At 40.4% G+C, this 18,809-nt stretch overlaps 1 protein-coding gene across 1 annotated transcript in view; it reads left to right on the forward strand.

Annotated features, from left to right (window-relative positions):
- Positions 1–685: 685 nt before the first annotated feature.
- The window catches only part of tmem214 (transmembrane protein 214), a 37,437-nt gene continuing 19,313 nt past the window's right edge, over positions 686–18,809 (forward strand). Inside the window, exons 1-7 of the mRNA XM_059981736.1 lie at positions 686–956; positions 7,183–7,385; positions 8,178–8,328; positions 10,557–10,691; positions 12,298–12,380; positions 14,336–14,438; positions 16,637–16,718. Of these exons, the coding sequence (XP_059837719.1) occupies positions 824–956; positions 7,183–7,385; positions 8,178–8,328; positions 10,557–10,691; positions 12,298–12,380; positions 14,336–14,438; positions 16,637–16,718 (890 nt within the window). The 5' untranslated portion in view covers positions 686–823. The remainder of the gene's footprint in view (positions 957–7,182; positions 7,386–8,177; positions 8,329–10,556; positions 10,692–12,297; positions 12,381–14,335; positions 14,439–16,636; positions 16,719–18,809) is intronic.

Raw genomic sequence — 18,809 nt, forward strand, 5'->3', positions numbered from 1 at the left:
CCCACCACCCGGGTCATGCCTTGTTCTCATTGCTGCCATCAGGAAGGAGGTACAGAAGTCTGAAGACACAGTCAACCATTCAGGAACAGCTCCCTCCCCTCTGCCATCCGATTTCTGAATGGGCATTGAACCTAAGAACACTACCTCACTACTTTATTTTTATTTTTTGCACTACTTATTTAATTTAATTTGTGTGTGTATTGCATTGTACTGCTGCCGTTAAGACAACAGATTTCACGACATATGCCGGTGATATTAAATCTGATTTTGATTTAAACAACCTATTACGCGTATATATGTATAAATACGTGTTTGTGTACGTCATCACGCTATCAAGCGATACGTGCACTCCTCGCTTAAAAGTAAACACGAAGTTAGATTCACATTTCACGTGTCTTCCTTTGAATTGGTTCAATGTTGAAGTTACAAAACAAAACAAATGTATTTGTGATTCTCTAGAAGTGCCGTGGAACTTCAGTTATTGAGTTCAATGAAAACGGTGGATGATAAACATGTGACTTTAAGGGATATGAGAACAGTGCAGAAACATGGCGCTGAGCTGGAAAATTGACGCTGCGTGAATGAACCTGGAAGATCAGGTAACTTATCAATGAGCGAGAACGCCGTGACGTAACGTTACGTCACTCGCCCCGCCCTTCCAGTGGAGCCCTCCCCCTCTCGCCACTGGTTGTTTGTAATAACGGCGACGTGGTGCTCCGCGTGCCGGGCTGCTGGGCTCGAGCGCTCTGATTGGCTGGGAGACGCCGTTTGAAAGGCGCCCGGCCTAGGAAGGCGGTGGAGCGGCTGGTGGTCGCAGTGCCCGATGTCGTTCATGGCGTCTTCCGGCAAGTGGGAGATCGTCAACAAGAAGAACAAGAAAGCCGCCTTCACCAAGAATGAGAAGAAGCTAGCCCGGAAAGCGTTGTCAGAGAATATGCCTCGGATAGACCCAGTCTGTGAGTATCGAGCGCCGTGCCCTCCCACCTCCGACACGGGCTCTGCACGGTGGAGGCTCGGGGACTGAGGGTGGTTTGTCCCGAGTCGCCCCGTATCGACACATGATTGTGTGTCCGTTCACAATTTTATCTCTGAATCTTTTGATGCAAGTGACACTCTTGTTTCCATGTGCTATAATTAGAGCAAAAAAACACCCCAAAGCTGCTCGGGAAGGCGATATTTTAACAAAACGCAGAAGCGGGTGAACAGTGAAAGAAACAATGTTTCGGGACAAGGGCCCTCAATCTTGTGAGGAGTATATTTAAATTGCAGGGTGGGGGAAGGAAGGGTACGATAAGATATAGATGAAAGCTGTCATTTACTTTAGAAAGGATTGGGAAAAGTTTAAAGGTTTAGTCAGATCAACGAGAGGAACTAAAGAGTTTCTGGTACAGTAGAGTTGGAGTCTAAGGGTGATAGATAAGCTGCGATCACATTGAATGGCGTGCTAGGCTTGAGGAGAGAGTCGCCAGGTGTTATGTTTAACTTGGTGTGTCTCACTGTCTGATCTCTAACTGGCATTTATCCAAAGTATTCCAGAAAGTCAGGATGAGCCCTTCTGCTTTTGTATGGATACTGTGCCGCCATCTGGGCTCAACTGAAGTTAGCGATTTTGGAAATTGTTTTTCGTGGATGAGGCTGCAATTTCCGCTTCAATATTTCTCATTTTTTCTTTCCAACTTTTTTAAAAAAGTTCTACCGACTGTTATGCAGTACCTAAACATAACTGTTGTTCTGTAACAAACCATATTTGTCTACTCAGTTTTCTAATACTGATCAAGAGCCCTCTAATCCAAAGCATTGACTGTTTCCCTCTTCTCTTCACCCCCACTCCACGGCTAAGCAATTCCAGCAATTCGGTTTTGCCTTGATGCTGTGCCTGGATAGGTCAGTATTTTGGCAGCCCAATGTTATTTGTACTTTCCTAAATTGATTATAGTGTAGGATAAGCTGAGGTGTTTTATTTTTTTCAAAAAATGAAAACTTACTGTGATTTTCTTTTTGGTGGAGTTGAAAGTATGATTAAACATTTCTGAATAAAGGGCAAGTTCCCTGAAAATACAACCCATGTTGTGTGCTACATATGCCATGTTACCTGTACTATATATCTTTTCTCATTTGTGTTCACTGATTTTTTTCTTATTGGTGATAAAACAGTCAAAGGATATGAACAACCTTAGTAGTAGATTCTCTGTATTTCCATTGCTATTGTTGCCGGCACATAATGATTCTTTGGCATGGTATAGATTTTTTAAAAAATGTTTTGAGATTATTTTGAAATGGCATTAAGTTGCATCAGCACTTACACTCGAACCTGCCTTTATCAGTGGTAGAAATGCCATAGTGTTAAGATTATTTGATTTGTAGTCTTGCCAGCATTGAAGTTGCTCAGCACCTGCAAGGTAATGGAGTTTGTAACTTTTTAGGCCAGTGTGACTTAAACATTGAAATAGCATGAACTCTATTGTTGAATTATTCATTTGGCAAAAGATTCACTGACTTGTGTAACATAACTAGCAGGATATCTAGTCAACAACACACACAAAATGCTGGTGGAACACAGCAGGCCAGGCAGCATCTATAGGGAGAAGCTAGTCCCTTGAGCTTGTTTTGCCATTCATTATCCATTTTTTTCCCCCACATACGAGACCATTTAGCCTATCTACTGTCTACTGTTTCAAATTCCCCTACTGATTTTCTCCATCTTTACACTCCAAACCTCATCAATTACTTGCCTCCCACTCGCCTGTACATTTGGGGTATTTTACAATGGCTAAATAACCTACCAGTTGCATGTCTTTGTGATGATGAAATTAGTTACAGATTTATTTATCACATGTGCATCAAAACGTACAATGAAATGTCACATTTGTGTTAATAACCAACACCTGCTGGTCTGACTACGAGTGTCCTTCCTTGCGTGTCCCCATCACTGGCCTTCAAGCACAGAGCAGAGGCCTAGACTCCAGCCTGACCTCTAACTCCTCCATATCCCTGTCCTGAGCCCTAACCTGACGCCCAATTCCTCTGTCTGTTCTTAAAACCTCCCCTATGACTCTAAGAACCACTAAGCTTGAGCTGTGACCTTGACGGTGCCTGTAGTTCAGCGCTATCTTTACTGGAAGTGGGTGGAAACAAGCACCTGTTGAAAACTCTCAGTCACAGGAAGAATGTGCAAACTCCAGAAACAGCATTTGAAGTTCTGGCTGGAGTTGTGTGACAGCCTTTGTACTGCCCAGTCTTGTATTTCAGAGCCTTTTCCCTGCACAATCTTCACATCCCTTGATCATCTTCATATCCAGCTGTTTAATGAATGTTGTGAACGAACACTGTGACTGAACTTTCACACTTCTCCAGGGTAAAGAATTCCCAAAGTTCAATACTTACTAACTAAAGAAATGTCATTTCCTCTTGGTTCTGATTGGCTTGGGTCTTATTCTGCTGTTTGATCCAAGACTCCTCTGCTAGATGCATCCTGTAGTGTGTCAAGTGTTTTAATGAGGTCTCTTCTCTCCTAAGCTCTGGAGAATATGGTAAGAAAAATCCCTCCTGTACGCAAACCTGCATTCTCGATGGCCGGTCTGGTGAATCTTTGCTTTGATCTATCCATCTTTGCTCCTGGGAAACACTGTCTCAATTCTGCCCTGCAGAGCCGATGTACGGTTAGAATGACAATTAAGTTTTTGAATCTGAATCTATTGTAAGTGCTGATGTTCTTTGGTAAGGAGATCACAATATTTCAGTTACAGCTTCAGGTAAAGCTCTACGAGATGCAACAAGACTTCCTCATTCCTGTGTTTGTATCTTTGTAATGAGGGTTGATATACTATTTGCCTTTAGAATTGTTTCTAGCACTCACATGGTGGTACGACTTTTGTATGAGGTCACTTTGAACACCAGCTATACTAACCTTTCATTACTTAACTGTATGATCACCTCCATGAATTCTAGTGGATTAATCAAGAATCATTCTCCTTTCATAAATCCACATTTGCCTCTAAATAATATCTTTTTCAGGTGTTTTGCTAGTTTATCATGGGTTCCATCATTTCACTACCAGTGTTTGGTACGGGTTCCTCCTTTCTTAACTAGTGGGATTGAACTTGCCACCTCCAATCCATAACAATAGTTCTAGAATCAATGCATATCCATCTTTCAAAACTTTAGGATGCAAATCATTGTCTCCCTTGCATTTGTAAGCTTCATCATTCTACTTTTTTTTAAACCTTTGGTCCTTTCTATCACTGGGCCCAGATTCTTCAGCGGGTTTTGTTTTCTGTGAAAATAGACAAAATATTCACCAATTAATTTTTTTTCTTCCCTGCTATAATTTCCCTTGTCCCTATCTGTAAGGGGCCCAAGCCTACTACTTCTAGTCTGAATAAAAAGTAATTTAACATTACTGATTTTGTATATTTTAATGAATCTTGGTGAGCTTCTAAACGAAATTGAAAGCATTGGCGGTTATGAAGTCTTGAGGGAGAAAGTATCCACCTGTAGTGAAGAAAGTTATAAAACTGCTGATGCTCAGGATCAAAATTATATGACAACAGATTGGGCAAATGTTCATTTGAATGAGGTGATACAAAGGTTTGAAATGTTGGGATAAAATTTAAAATGTAGTTAATTGAGTAATGGAAGCTTTTTTTTAATGTTCACTACTTGGTCCTTTTTGTTAAAAGTTAGGGGTGAAGAATTCTGATGATGTGTTGATAAAAGAATAGCTGGCCTGTGTTTTAGTATAGACTGCGTTAACTGTAGTTCTTGTATGAGATAATTTATCAGGTGTTTTGATTTTTTTTTCTTGTTCATGCAGATGTCTGCAGCACTGAGATCTGATTTGCAGATAGTTTTTAATCTGATATATTCTGTCCATAAACAGAATTAACAAAATGGAGCAAAGATAATTATCACTCAAGCAGAGCATGTCTATTGGCAAAGCATCAGCATTTGGGAGCGTGGCAACAGGGAGCCCTGATAAGAGATCAAAGGGGAAATGTTTTACTGACTCACAAAATGCAGTGATATCCTGAGGGCACCATGGGTAGAGAATAGTTGCAACACCAGACAAATGATCTTGGTCTACCAAATCTTTGTGCAGTACTTTGTGTCAGTATGATTAATGAAAAGTGTTACTCAGGCAATACAAATAGCAATGTGCTCAAGACAATGTGTCTCACCTAATTGTAGAAGCTCGGATTAAGTATACAAAGGGTAATTCTGGTTTCATTGTCTTGTCCAGCATTGACAAAACAACCACCAGGCACAAACAGAGCTTGGTAAATTTTCACACTTAATAACTGTGACTTTCACAGGAACAGAACTGTGCTTTAACTGGGGTAAGACATGTACTCTGAATTTGAAGTCGCAGGAAAATGCATGTGGAAAATGGTTATGTGAAGTTGCTATTACTTGGGAGACTGAAAGTTCTAAAGGTAGAAATCCCCTGGACCACATGGTCTACACCCCGGGGTTCTGAAAGAGGTGGTTGAAGAGATTCTGGAAGCATTAGTTCTTTCAACAATGAATAGTGTCTGGAAAATTGCAAACAGCACTCCACTCTTTAAGAAGGGAGAGAGGCAGAAGAAAGGAATTTATAGGCTGGTTAGACTGACCTCAGTGTTTAGGAAATATTGGAATTGATTGTTAAGGATCTGGTATGATGTGGTTTCAGGGTATCTGGAGGCATAAAATGATAAAATGGGCTGTAGTCAGTATGGGTTTCTTAAGGGAAATCTTGCCTGACAAATCTGTTGGGATTCTTTGAGGAAATAACAAGCAGAATATACAAATGAGAATAGGTGGATGTTGTGTACTTGAATTTTTGGAAGGACTTTAACAGGTCCACATATGAGGCTGCTTAACAAGTTAAGAGCCTATGGTATTGCTGGAAAAATACTAGCATGGAGAGAGCAATGGCTGATTGGCAGGAAGCAGAGAGTAGGAATAAAGGGAAACTTTTTGGTTAGCTGCTAGTGACTAGTGGTCTACAGGGGTTTCTATTAGGACTGCTTTTTATGTTTCACCTTAGTGATTTGGATGATGGAATTGATGGCTCTGTGTCCAAGTTTGTGGATGATACAAAGGTGGGTGGAGAGGCAGGTAGTGTTGAGGAAGCAGGGAGGCTGCAGAAGGACTTGGACAGATTTAGGAGAAAGTGGCAGATGGAATACGGTGTTGGGAAGAGAATGATCATGCAGTTTGGTAGAAGAAATAAAGATGTAGACAGTTTTCTAAATGGAGAGAAAATTCAAAAATCTGAGGTGCAAAGGGACTTGGGAAACCTGGTGCAGGATTCCCCGAAGGTTAACTTGCAGATTGAGATGATGGTGAGGATGGCAGATGCAAGGTTAGCATTGATTTTGAGAGAACTAGAATACAAAAGCAAGGATGTGGTGCTGAGGTTTTATAAGGCATTGGTAAGGCCTTATTTGGAGTATTGTGAGCAGTTTTAGGCCCCTTATGTAAGAATGGATAAGCTGACATTGGAGAGGGTTCAGAGGAGGTTCATGAGAATGATTTCAGGAATGAAATGGTTAACATATGAGGACTGTTTGGTTCTGGATCTGTAATCGGTAGAATTCAAAAGAATGAGGTTCCACTGAAATTTCCCCCCTATCAAATGTTGAAGGGCCTTGATAGAGTGGATGTGAATTTTAGTTTGGGGGAGTTTAGGACCAGAGGACACAGCTTCAGAATAGAGGGGCACCCATTTAGAACAGAGATGAGGATTTTTTTTTAGTGTGAGAGTGGTGAATCTGTGGAATTTGTTGCCGCAGGTAGCTGTGGAGAGCATTGGGATATTTAAGGTAGATAGATTCTTAATTAGCCAGGGCATGAAGGCAGGAGATTGGGGTTGAGCGGGAAATAGATCAGCCATGTTGAAATGGTGGAGCAGACTCAATGGGCCATATGGCCTAACTTTGTTACAATATCTTATGGTCTTTTCAATAGATATCTGACAGCATGTGAGTTTTTCATTTCTAAAGCTCAAGACACTATGAAATTTGGCAAAGTTCTGGCATATTCTATCCTTACAATCAATTCATATCCTTCCAAGTTTGGTCAACTGCATGTTTGGAAATTGTCTTGTACACCCGTCCATATATTAAACAGATGTTGAAATGTAATTTTTAGTATTTCTTTGTGAAAGCAGAACTATTTGACATAACACTTTTTTTAAAGCTCCTTTGAAACCTTCTGAAACCCTCTTTGAACTTGGATTCGAGAAAATGGGAAAGAAGCAGAACAAAGAGCAAGTTCCTCCCGTATCAGCTGAGCCAGCGCAGCAGAAGCCAGCCTCTGGGGGGAAATTGGTCAAGAAATCTAGTGGTGACAGTGGACCGAAACACAAGACATTTCCTTCTTTAGAGGTGGCTGTTAAAGCTGTACGTATTCAAACACTTGTTTTCTGTATTTTCTATTTTGTTTTGCCTTTCAGTGCAATATGTTGGAGTTCTCTTAAACTGGTCTTGGTGAAAGTATTGAAATCTTGCATTATAAAAATATAATATCTACAGTTATTAAAATATTTATTTTTCAGCTTCTGTAGAATATAGTAGAAATGATTTTTTGTACTCCAAACACAGTTGACACAATCACTATCACGTGGAAACTTCTTGGCTTGTTCAGATTCACAGATTATCTCTTTACAACTTTTACTTGATAGAAATCCCAAGATTTTCAAATTAGCTATTAGCCTAGCATGCTGGCCATATTTTCACAATGTCAAAGACAGTCAAGTTGCTTCTTAACGTCAGTGGGAAATAAGTTACTTGTCACATCTAGTCTAAATGTGACAAGTAACTTATTTCCCACTGACGTTAAGAAGCAACTTGACTGTCTTTGACATTCTGAATTCTAGAGCTTCGTATATAATTATCAGAAATAAATGAGCCATTGATTTGCTCTCTGTATCTCACCATGGCATGTTAATTGTTGTATTTGAAAGCTCTAAGTTTTTCATAGGCTGCATATTTTTCAGAATTTGCTAAGTGATATTCTATCCTTTCCTTCCTTGGAAGACCTTAGTATTTGTCAACTTAAAAAAAACATTTTTCTTCATCTATTAATTATTGCTATGCAGTATTTTTTCTGTTGGAAAACCAAAACAAAATTATACAATTTTTCTGTAGTGTTAATTGAAGTTGAATATCTAACATGCTTTTTTTTTACTGCAGCTTGATTTGAAAGAACTTCAGGAGCAAATGGATAAAAGTCAGGACTTGTTTCCTGGGAACCCATCTGTCTGGGTGAAGGATTTGGCTGGTTACTTAAATTATAAACTGCAGGCACCGGAATCTGAGCCCACCCTCAGTCAGTATTCTTATGGTCAGTTGGACTCTATTTACTAGGTGTCTCTATTAGTATGCATATGTCTCTCTCTCTCTCTCTCCCTCTCTCTCTCTCCCTCTCTCTCTCCCTCTCTCTCTCCCTCTCTCTCTCCCTCTCTCTCTCCCTCTCTCTCTCCCTCTCTCTCTCCCTCTCTCTCCCCCCCTCTCTCCCCCTCTCTCTCCCCCCCCTCTCTCCCCCCCCTCTCTCCCCCCCCTCTCTCCCCCCCCTCTCTCCCCCCCCTCTCTCCCCCCCCTCTCTCCCCCCCCTCTCTCCCCCCCCTCTCTCCCCCCCCTCTCTCCCCCCCCTCTCTCCCCCCCCTCTCTCCCCCCCCTCTCTCCCCCCCCTCTCTCCCCCCCCTCTCTCCCCCCCCTCTCCCCCCCCCTCTCCCCCCCCCTCTCCCCCCCCTCCCCCCCTCTCCCCCCCCCTCTCCCCCCCCCTCTTCCCCCCCCTCTCCCCCCCCCTCTCCCCCCCCCTCTCCCCCCCCCTCTCCCCCCCCCTCTCCCCCCCCCTCTCCCCCCCCCTCTCCCCCCCCCTCTCCCCCCCCCTCTCTCCCCCCCCTCTCTCCCCCCCCTCTCTCCCCCCCCTCTCTCCCCCCCCTCTCTCCCCCCCCTCTCTCCCCCCCCTCTCTCCCCCCCCTCTCTCCCCCCCCTCTCTCCCCCCCCTCTCTCCCCCCCCTCTCTCCCCCCCCTCTCTCCCCCCCCTCTCTCCCCCCCCTCTCTCCCCCCCCCCCTCTCTCCCCCTACACACACACAGTATTTCCAAATAACCTAATTAAAATGTTTTGTAGCCATGTTATGGATTGTTTTGCTCCATTGACCAACCTCTATGTATGGCGGTCAATAGTGGTAGGCCCCTTAATCAACAAGTTATAATTGATTAAAATTCAACAGTTTCACTTTGACTCAGAATTTAGTCAATACCTGACACTAGTCCTGGAAAGAGTTCTCAAACCATGAAATACCTGTTTGTGTGGCCCAAACATCCTTTTATTGATACCTAATTTTAAGATGTTAGTTCAAAACAAAAACATTTAGCTAAGTGAGCAGCCATTCACATTGCAACATATTGATAGCAGTATTGTTAATCTTTTTAAGCAGCACATATGAGCATTAAATAATGGCAGAGTAATAAACATGGTAAGTGTGAAAGCTTAAGTACTATTTTAAAACTAAATTATTTTGAAATCTTCATTTGAAGAAGTAACAGTACACAATTGTACTTTAGGGTCAGAGGTTGCAGAATAGTAAGTAATTTGTTTGCCATTTAGAAAACCCTAAATCTTGTAATGTAGTATCATATGCATCCATTGAAATGAGATTCCGTGATTACAGTGGAGATGATTAAAAATGGTGCAGTATGGATTTACTGATGGTAGTGTCACAATTTCTGTGTAATAGTGTATAACCATATGACAATTACAGCACGGAAACAGGCCATCTCGGCCCTTCTAGTCCGTGCCGATAGCTTACTCTCACCTAATCCCACTGACCCGCACTCAGCCCATAACCCTCCATTCCTTTCCTGTCCATATACCTATCCAATTTTACTTTAAATGACAATATTGAACCTGCCTCTACCACTTCTACTGGAAGCTCGTTCCACACAGCTACCACTCTCTGAGTAAAGGAGTTCCCCCTCGTATTACCCCTGAACTTTTGCCCCTTAACTCTCAACTCATGTCCTCTTGTTTGAATCTCCCCTACTCTCAATGGAAAAAGCCTATCCACGTCAACTCTGTCTATCCCCCATAATTTTAAATACCTCTATCAAGTCCCCCCTCAACCTTCTACGCACCAAAGAATAAAGACCTAACTTTTTCAACCTTTCTCTGTAACTTAAGTGCTGAAACCCAGGTAACATCCTGGTAAATCTCTGTACTCTCTTATTTTGTTGACATCTTTCCTATAATTCGGTGACCAGCATGTTAGAGAAGCAGGCAAATATAATGAAAAATGAGTCATGTACAATAAAATGATGTCAATATACCTTGTTGAGCCTTTGCACCTTACCAGCGCTATTACTCTATATTGCAACACTGTATTCTGCACTATTGTTTCACCTTATACTATCAGTGCACTGTTGTAATGAATTGAGTTGGTACAACAAATGAGCAATTTTTCATTTTTGATCTTTTCAGTTTTGATGGTGCTTTGTGATGTTTGGTCTTGCAGTTGCAAGAACAACTGTTTTTAACATCAGCTGCCTTTTTGTTAAATACTTTGCAGATTATCCATATTGCCTTACAAGTAAGGAGCTGAAGAACGTTATCAAATCACTGCTAGGGAAAGCATCTGACAGCTTGGAGCATTTTTTTGATCACTGTATTTACACAATGTTGCGCGAACAAGATAAGGCCGCTGGTAAGTAGTTGCTGAGACCCATTTCAGGAATTTTACATTTTGTAGTAAGTGGTGTCATCTTGGGTCAAGCGCAATGGTCCAACCTGAATCTTATGAATCAGTGTTCTATAAATGTTCCATATGTAGCCTCCTGTTCATCAAGTCTTTGTGTAAAATTACATCACTTTGTAGACTTAACCATCACACTACCTTCACTTGAGTTATGTTTCTTCTTATCGGTCTTGATGCTTTCGCTCCTGAAATCTGCAATGATTTAAAATATAAAGCTATTTTTTTAAACTTTGGATATGATCACTTTGCTCATAAAACGGTGCTAATTTTATAGTTGTCCAGTACCTTTCAGTCATTTCTATATATTCAGCCCTCCTTATCCGTGAGGGATTGGTTCAGGGACCCCTCGTGGATACCAAAAAACACGAATGCTCAAGTCCCTTATTTAACCTGTATCAGTGCAGTGAACTTTATGACCTGGCGCAGATCGGAATCCACAGTGTTTCTGTTCACGAAAATAATCACGATCACGATTGAAAATAAAGTGGAAGTAATAAAGCAGTTGGAAAGAGGTGAAACGCCATTGGTCATTGGAAAAGTGTTAGACTACAGTTGGTCAACAGTTGGAACAATTTTAATAGAGCATTTGAAAGGTCCTGTCCCAATGAAAGCTACAGTTATTACTAAGCAATGCAGTGGTTTAATTATTGAAATACATATGTTTCTTCAGTGTTTTATATGCATAGAAAGGTAAGACAAACGTTTTACTAACTGAGGCTAAATAATACCAGATGTACCTGTTCTGACTTAAAATTCGACTTAAAGATGGACTCAGGAACGGAACACATTCATAACCTAGGGACTGCTTGTACTTTTAAATCATCTCTAGATTCCTTATAATACCTAATACAATGTAAATGCTATGTAAATAGTTGTTATACTGTATTGTTTAGGGAAAAATGACAAGAAAAAATAGTCCATACATGCTCTAACAATGAGTGCTGGAGAGAGAACTTTCGGGCTTTCCTGATCTGCGGTTGGTTGGTCAACCGTTGATTCTGTAACCTACTGTAATAAATGTAGTAAAATGTATTTGATTCCAGTAGTGGATCACAGAATTGTAGTAGAGAGGAAAGATTTATATGCTAATTATGCTGTAAGACATTGGCAGGTGTTTAAATCTGGGTGGTGCTGGGTACAGATTTTGTCGACCTTGTTAAGAAAGCTTAATGGTCTGATGGAAGTAACTTTTCAGCCTGGCTGTAGATGATGCCCAAGTCTTGTGTAAGGGCGTGATCTTATCAAGTACACGTTTGGCTAAGCATTACTAAGTGAAAATTTTCAGGTGGAAGACTTTCTGTTCCATGTATGATATACCTTGTAGTTTTTAGAATTGTTTAATTTAATCACATTGTGGAGTTTCTGGTCTTGGCTCAGAGTTCTGGTTGAGAGGAGATTATCATTTTACCTGTTTCTGAACTGGTAAGGAATGGAATGGAGTAGGTATGGATGGTCAATGATATATTGTTCAATGGACTTGACTGACGAACATCCTTGTAATACACGTTTAAATGAAAAAGCCAATACTTAATTAAGATAAATTTGCTGCTTTCAGGTGAATCTCTGCATGGCTACAGAATTTGTATTCAGGCTATTCTGGCAGACAAACCTAAAATTGCAACAACAAATTTGGGAAAGGTAAGCAAATTTGTTTTATGTTGTCTTATTGCAAATCTAAACAAAATATTTACAACCACTAGTTAAAGCGTTAATAAACATTGGACTTGTGTACGAATGAGGGAATACAGGTTTAAGATAGATTTGGATGAAGAAAAATGGGAAGGGACTGAGTACAACCTGTGTTGTCTTGCACTAGTTAAACTAAAGTTGCTACTTGCTCTATTAAATACCTTGTCTTGTGGGTGAAAAGCCACGCTTTTAAGGACACATTGTTGGCCGATATCTGCCATCTCCAAAGATTTGATTCTGCAATTGTTCAGTGTATTCCACCTCCCTTTCCCATTGGTTGTAAACATTTTTTGTGTCAAATTTTTGGACCACCTGTCCTTGAATGCACGCAAATTAGTTCAAATGTTACTGTTTCATGTGTCAACCTCACATTTTGTCTTTATTGCAGATCTGGAACTTCATTAAACAATTCAGTTATACACGTTATGAAGTTCACTGACTGACTTTCAGTACACAACATACAGTTGGTGGCCCTCCTTATCCACTGGGGATTGGTTCCAGGACCCCCTGCGGATGCTCAAATCCCTTATATAAAATGGCAGAGTATTTGCATATAACCTGCGCACATCCTTCCGTATATTTTCAATCATCTCTAGATTACTTATAATACCTAATACAATGTAAATGCTATGTAAATAGTTGTTATACTGTATTGTTTAGGGAATAACGACAAGAAAAAAAGTCTGTACATGTTCAGTACAGACGCAACCATCGTAGCTCTTCTGGGAATGCTGATGCCGCCTTGGCATCAGCCAATCCCTGTTCTCCCGTGATCTTTTCAGTTCTTGAGGCTGTAGTGCTTTACATAGCTAGCCAGCCATCCCTTATTAGCCTTAAACTCCTTCCTCTTGCTCACAACACAAGACGAACAATGCTCAAACGACGAGTGCCGGAGAGAGAACTTCCAGGTTTTCCCAATCTGCGGTTGGTTGCGGTTGGAATCTGCAGATAAGGAGGGCCGTCTGTATTGCTGTTTCCTCACTCTTCCCCTAATCCCTATTGATTGCACCATATTATTTATCATATTTGATTGTTGAAGATCTGGGTTAATCTGCCCACTATCTTTTAAAAAACAATTTTATTCTATTTGATGTTTGACTGTTATAATGCAAAGGTGAGGAAATTTTTGGATGAATCAGAATTTTGAAGAGCTGGTTGATGGGTTTCATTTCAGCAATGATCTGCGCATTAGATCATTAGTTTTGATATGGTGGAATAAATCCTGACTGTTTTCCTTCTCTATCCTACCTCTCTCTCTACCTCCCCCCACCCCGACTCTTCTGACATTTCCTTTTGCATCTGTTTTGAAAATAACATAAGGGGCCTTTTGTTTCCTCCTGACATATTTCGGTTGATGTATTGTTAATGACAAGTTTTAAACAAATTTGTGTAAGATTTGTAAAGTATGAAATTGCATTAATATTATAGGAAATGATTGTTTAAAGTATATGCAGATCTTTTGGAATTGACCAGTTGAATTGTAAATACATGTTCCAATTCAAGATCTGCATACACTTGCAGAACATCCACTGCTGTTTATAGCATGAATGGGGAAAATTAGGAAGCAGTATTTCTGGGTTTTTATCAAATTGTTTAATAAGTGTTAATAGATTTGTGACCATTTGGAATAATTTGCATAAGTTTCAATTTGCTTTGCTTCAGAACACTTTAACATTGGGAGGTTGAGTGATACTTTTTAGCACTTGCTCAATGATTTCTACTGTGAATACCTTCGGGGCCTTGGGTAATAAGGTTGTGATGTTTATTATTTTGTTATTAGTAAGTAAACATCAAATTTTAAGGCAAATAGTTAAGAGATTCAATTTTGTTTTAATTACAAAGCTTCGTGCTCTAACTTTTAGTTTATATTGCAAATATAAAATAGTAAATTTTAAAATTTTCAGTACCTAGAAATGCTGAGATCCCAATATAATAAACCAGCTAAATGCCTTACCATCATGTGGGCTCTAGGACAAGCAGGAACAGATTTGGCTGAAGGATTGAAAGGTAAGGAATCATAATTAACTTGGGAAGTGCAAAAATGGGAAAGATTGGCTTAATACTATTAATTTGTTTGTTCTTTCTCGATCTTGGTTTATAAGCTTCGCGGTTTTTTAATGTTCAGCAACTCAAAATACTGGAAACATTCAGCAGATCTGGCAGCACTTGTAGAAAAAATTATTGTTTCAAGCCCAAAACCATTCAGTACTGGGAAAGGAGCTGGGGATATAATTAATTTTCAGTAGTAGGGAAGGTAATGGAAAGGAATATTTCTGGAGTCATACAGCACCAGTAAAGCCACAACAAGTCCACAGTCCACAGTCCCCACCCAACTGATCCCAGTTTCCTGTGTATAGTTCGTATCCCTCTTAATATGGGTTTCCAACCTGGGGTCCATGCTTAATAGTTCATGGCATAAAAAAAGATTGTGAACCCCTACTCAAGCTTTTAATAAACATTTTTGAAAGGTGTCCCCTCATTCTCTGATTTTCTTAGGAATAACGACAGCCTGGCAAACCTCTCCCTATTACAGGCCTTCTGGTTCTAGCTCTAAACTACCTTCAACCACCACTTTCTGCTTTCCACCTCTGGGTCCAGTATGAATCTGCCTAACTAGCTCTCCCTGGATTCCACGGGACATCACCTTGGAGATCAGCCTGGCATGTAAAACCTTGAAGGCCTTGTTAAGGTCCAAATAGACAACTTCCACTGCCTAACCAAGTCAAAGTTTTTGGTTACTTCCTCAAAGAACTCTAGAAGGTACATCAAGCATGACTTTCACACAAAGTCATGCTGACTCCTTAATCACTCTCATGTGTATCAAAATTGAAAGCTATTGAATGGTGAAAGGCCTTGATAGAGTGGCTGTGCAAGTCCAGAGGCCACAGCCTCAAAACAGAGGGATGTCCTTTTGGAATGGAGGTGAGAAATTTCTTTAGCCAGAGTTGTGGTGAAGCTGTGGAATTTATTCCCCTGTGGATATATTTAAGTCAGATTGATAATTTTTTGATTGGTCAGGACATGAAGGGATATGGGGGCGGGGGGGGGGGGATGGCAGCAAATTGGGACTGAGAGGATAACTGGCATGGTGGAGTAGACTTGATGGGCCAAATGGCATTATTCTGCTCCTATATTTTGTGGTCTAAAATGCTGTTAGACCCTGACCCTCAGGATTCCCTCCAGTAATGTCCCCACTACTGATCTCAGACTGACTATCCTGTAGTTCTCCAGCTTTGTCCTTGTTACTCTTAAACAATGGACCAATGTTAAGCCACCCTCCAGGCTTTGAGAACTTCATCAGTGTCTAACATACTGTAGGTGCATCTGCAATTCTTCAGCTTCCCACAAAGTCTGAGGACGCACTCAATTAGGCTCTGGGGATTTACCTATCTTACTGCACTGTAAGGCTGCAGATATGCCCTGTCTTGTAATATAAATGATCTCTAAAACATCTCCACTTGTTTCCTTTATTTCTTGAGCAATAGTGATTTTTCTGTTTGTTTAAAAAAATCCCACCCACCTCCTGGAGCTTGAGGCATAGGCGGCCTTGCTGTTCTCTGAGGGGACCTACTCCCTCACCCTTTTAGTATGGCTACAGAACTTCTTGGGATTTTCCTTACCATTACCTGCCCAATAATTTTCATACTCTCTCTTTGCACTCCTCTTTACTCTGTTATATACATTCTTAATCTTTTCATAGTTATCGAGGAATTCACTCATCCCTGACCTAAATCCAGTGAATGCTTCTTCCTCTTTCTTAACCCAAGCCATGATATCTCTCATCAGTTAAGGTTCCCTTGTACAGTGAGATCAAATGGGTTAATGTGTCAGTAGCACATTTATGCTTTTTATGTTGCTAATGACAGGCCATTGACTCCAAGCTATCGAGAATAACGGGGAAAGAAAACTTGGTAACTTTGTCATCTGTCTGCAGCACGATTGGCCATTTATGCTAGACAACTCTGGTTTTCTATATTTTTATAAACTTTTTGAGTTTCTGACATTTTGATTTTCAACCTTCTGGGAATTCTTATTTGAAACTCCATAAAATAAACTGATTATCTGTCTAAATTTGTCCCTCATTTGTCTTGTCTCTTTCAAATAATAATAACAAAATATATTAGATCTAAAGCAAATTTAGTGCAGGTGATTCTTTTTCTTACAACATAGTTTGATCTGAAGATTACTCTGTTCTTCCTCTCTAGTATGGCTTAACATTATGCTTCCTGTATTGGGCATCAAAGCACTGTCTGCTTTTGCAATCTGCTATTTGGATAGACTGCTAATGTGAGTATACATAAATATCAAGTTATAAATTTTGAAAACCCATTACAATATCTGTCATTGTATGCCTTGAGTCCAAGATGTATTCAGTTTAGTAAAGAATAAAGATAATCATACAGCAGATGCTGATGGGGGAACTGTAAAGTCAGTCAGTCCATGTGGGTGGCACTGTTCATACTGCTGAAGTGTGACTGTGTCACTGGTTCCAGCCCAAACCGTGTTGTCAGGTTTGCCTTATTGAGAACAATGAAGAGTATGCAGAGGAAGTGGAGCGGCTGGTGGATTGGTTTGAGAAGAACAACCTAAGCCTGAATGTAGAGAAGACAAAAGGAAATAGGAAGGTGGTGATGAACCATCCCCCTCTGCGAATACATGGCTTCTCCAAAAAGGGAGTTAAGTACATGGAGTTCCTGGCAGTTCACATCTTGGATGATCTCACCTGGTCCCTTTAATATCACTTCCCTTAACAAGAAGGCACAGCAGCGCCTCCACATCATGAGATTGACAAGTTCTCATTCTCTCCCCCCACCCGCATCTCAACTGCATTTTTACAGGAGCACTATTGAGAGCATCCTGACATATTGCATCTCTATCTGCTGTGGGAGCAGTTGGGCACTGGAGCAGAATTTCTTACAAAGGACTGTGAGAACAGCTGAGAGGATGATGGGAGTCTTCCTACCCTCCATCAGGAACAATTAGCAGGAGAGCTGCGTACGAAGGGCTCTTAGTATTATTAAGGATCCCAGCCATCCATCCAGCATCATGTTTGACTTTCTACCATCAGGCAGGAGACTACGATGCAAGAAAACAATTAACAGTTCGAATGAGAAGGTTCCTTCCCCCAGGCCATTAGGCTTCTGAACTCCCTGCCGCATCGTATTCAAAGTGTCACTGGTTAATCTGTTCCATACCTAACAATATTTAATATAATGTACTTTAGTTTGTATGTGTGTGATTCCTCTATAGATCTTATTCTTGCATTTAGAAGTTATTGTGTTATGTGTACTACTGTGCTTTGCACCCTGTTTCAAAGAAATGTCTCATTTCTATATACATTATACATGTGTATATAACCATATAGTTAAATGACAAAGGACTTGAGTTGCTTGCTTCTCTTCCTAACTGTAGAATGAATTTAGGATTCAGCATGTGAATTTAAGTTCTCAATTGTAAAACATATCTACTCTGTCCTGCTGTTGTTGTTGGGTTCTCTCAATACAAGATCCCTTTGTGTAAGTTTATGAGAATTAAATTGGTGAAAGCTTTTAGCCTCTGCATGAGTTTAGTTTAGAGTATAGCTGGCTTGCTTAATTTGTAGAAATGAGAATTGTCAAATTCCTGAAGGCAGTCCTACCAGAATTAAGCTGTCTCAAAACAGACTATTGAACAGGGGTTTAAGAAAAAGGGTTTCATCAACTTTAGTGGAGACTGTAGATCTTAATAGGGTTGGCTGTGTCGCCCTTAAGTTAAATAGTAGGAAGACGCAATAAGTACTTTAATGTTTTTATTCCTTTAATATAGCATTTTTCATATACAGGCACGTAGTAATCTTTCATCTGTGGTGGTGAAGCACCTTAGCAGCTAATGTTTTAAGCTGCCATTTTTTGTTTTTGAACAAGAATTTTGGTGGAGCTTCTTTCCTGAACAAAACTAGCTTTGTTTGCTTTTCAGATTAAGATTTTAAGTGTTTACATTTTCATTCCAAAATGGCTTGCCCGATGTTGGTGATGATTTGCCTTAATTCTAAAAGTCGTGTTTATTTGCAGTCATGACTCATGTTTTGGTGTGGTGTCTGTGAGCCAGTGAAAATAGTGGCCTATTGGGTAACTTGCTGAATTCTGATTTGATTGCAATCCAAACCTGGAAATATCAATTAGACTGCGATCGTATACAGAATGTTGCTAAAAATGGGCAAAGACAGATGGAATTAATAAGACGGATAAGATAGTGCACCTTGTAATAATAAACAAAGCTAGAAAGTTGTCAAGTCGGTGAGTTAATACTGTGGGTTGATGATCCTTCAATTTGCCCAATCTGCAGATTCAGCTTAGAATTCTAGCATCCGTAGCATTTTTTTTTTGCTTTGTCTTAAAT

Source organism: Hypanus sabinus, chromosome 10 (assembly GCF_030144855.1).
Source record: "Hypanus sabinus isolate sHypSab1 chromosome 10, sHypSab1.hap1, whole genome shotgun sequence".
Lineage (NCBI taxonomy): Eukaryota > Metazoa > Chordata > Chondrichthyes > Myliobatiformes > Dasyatidae > Hypanus > Hypanus sabinus.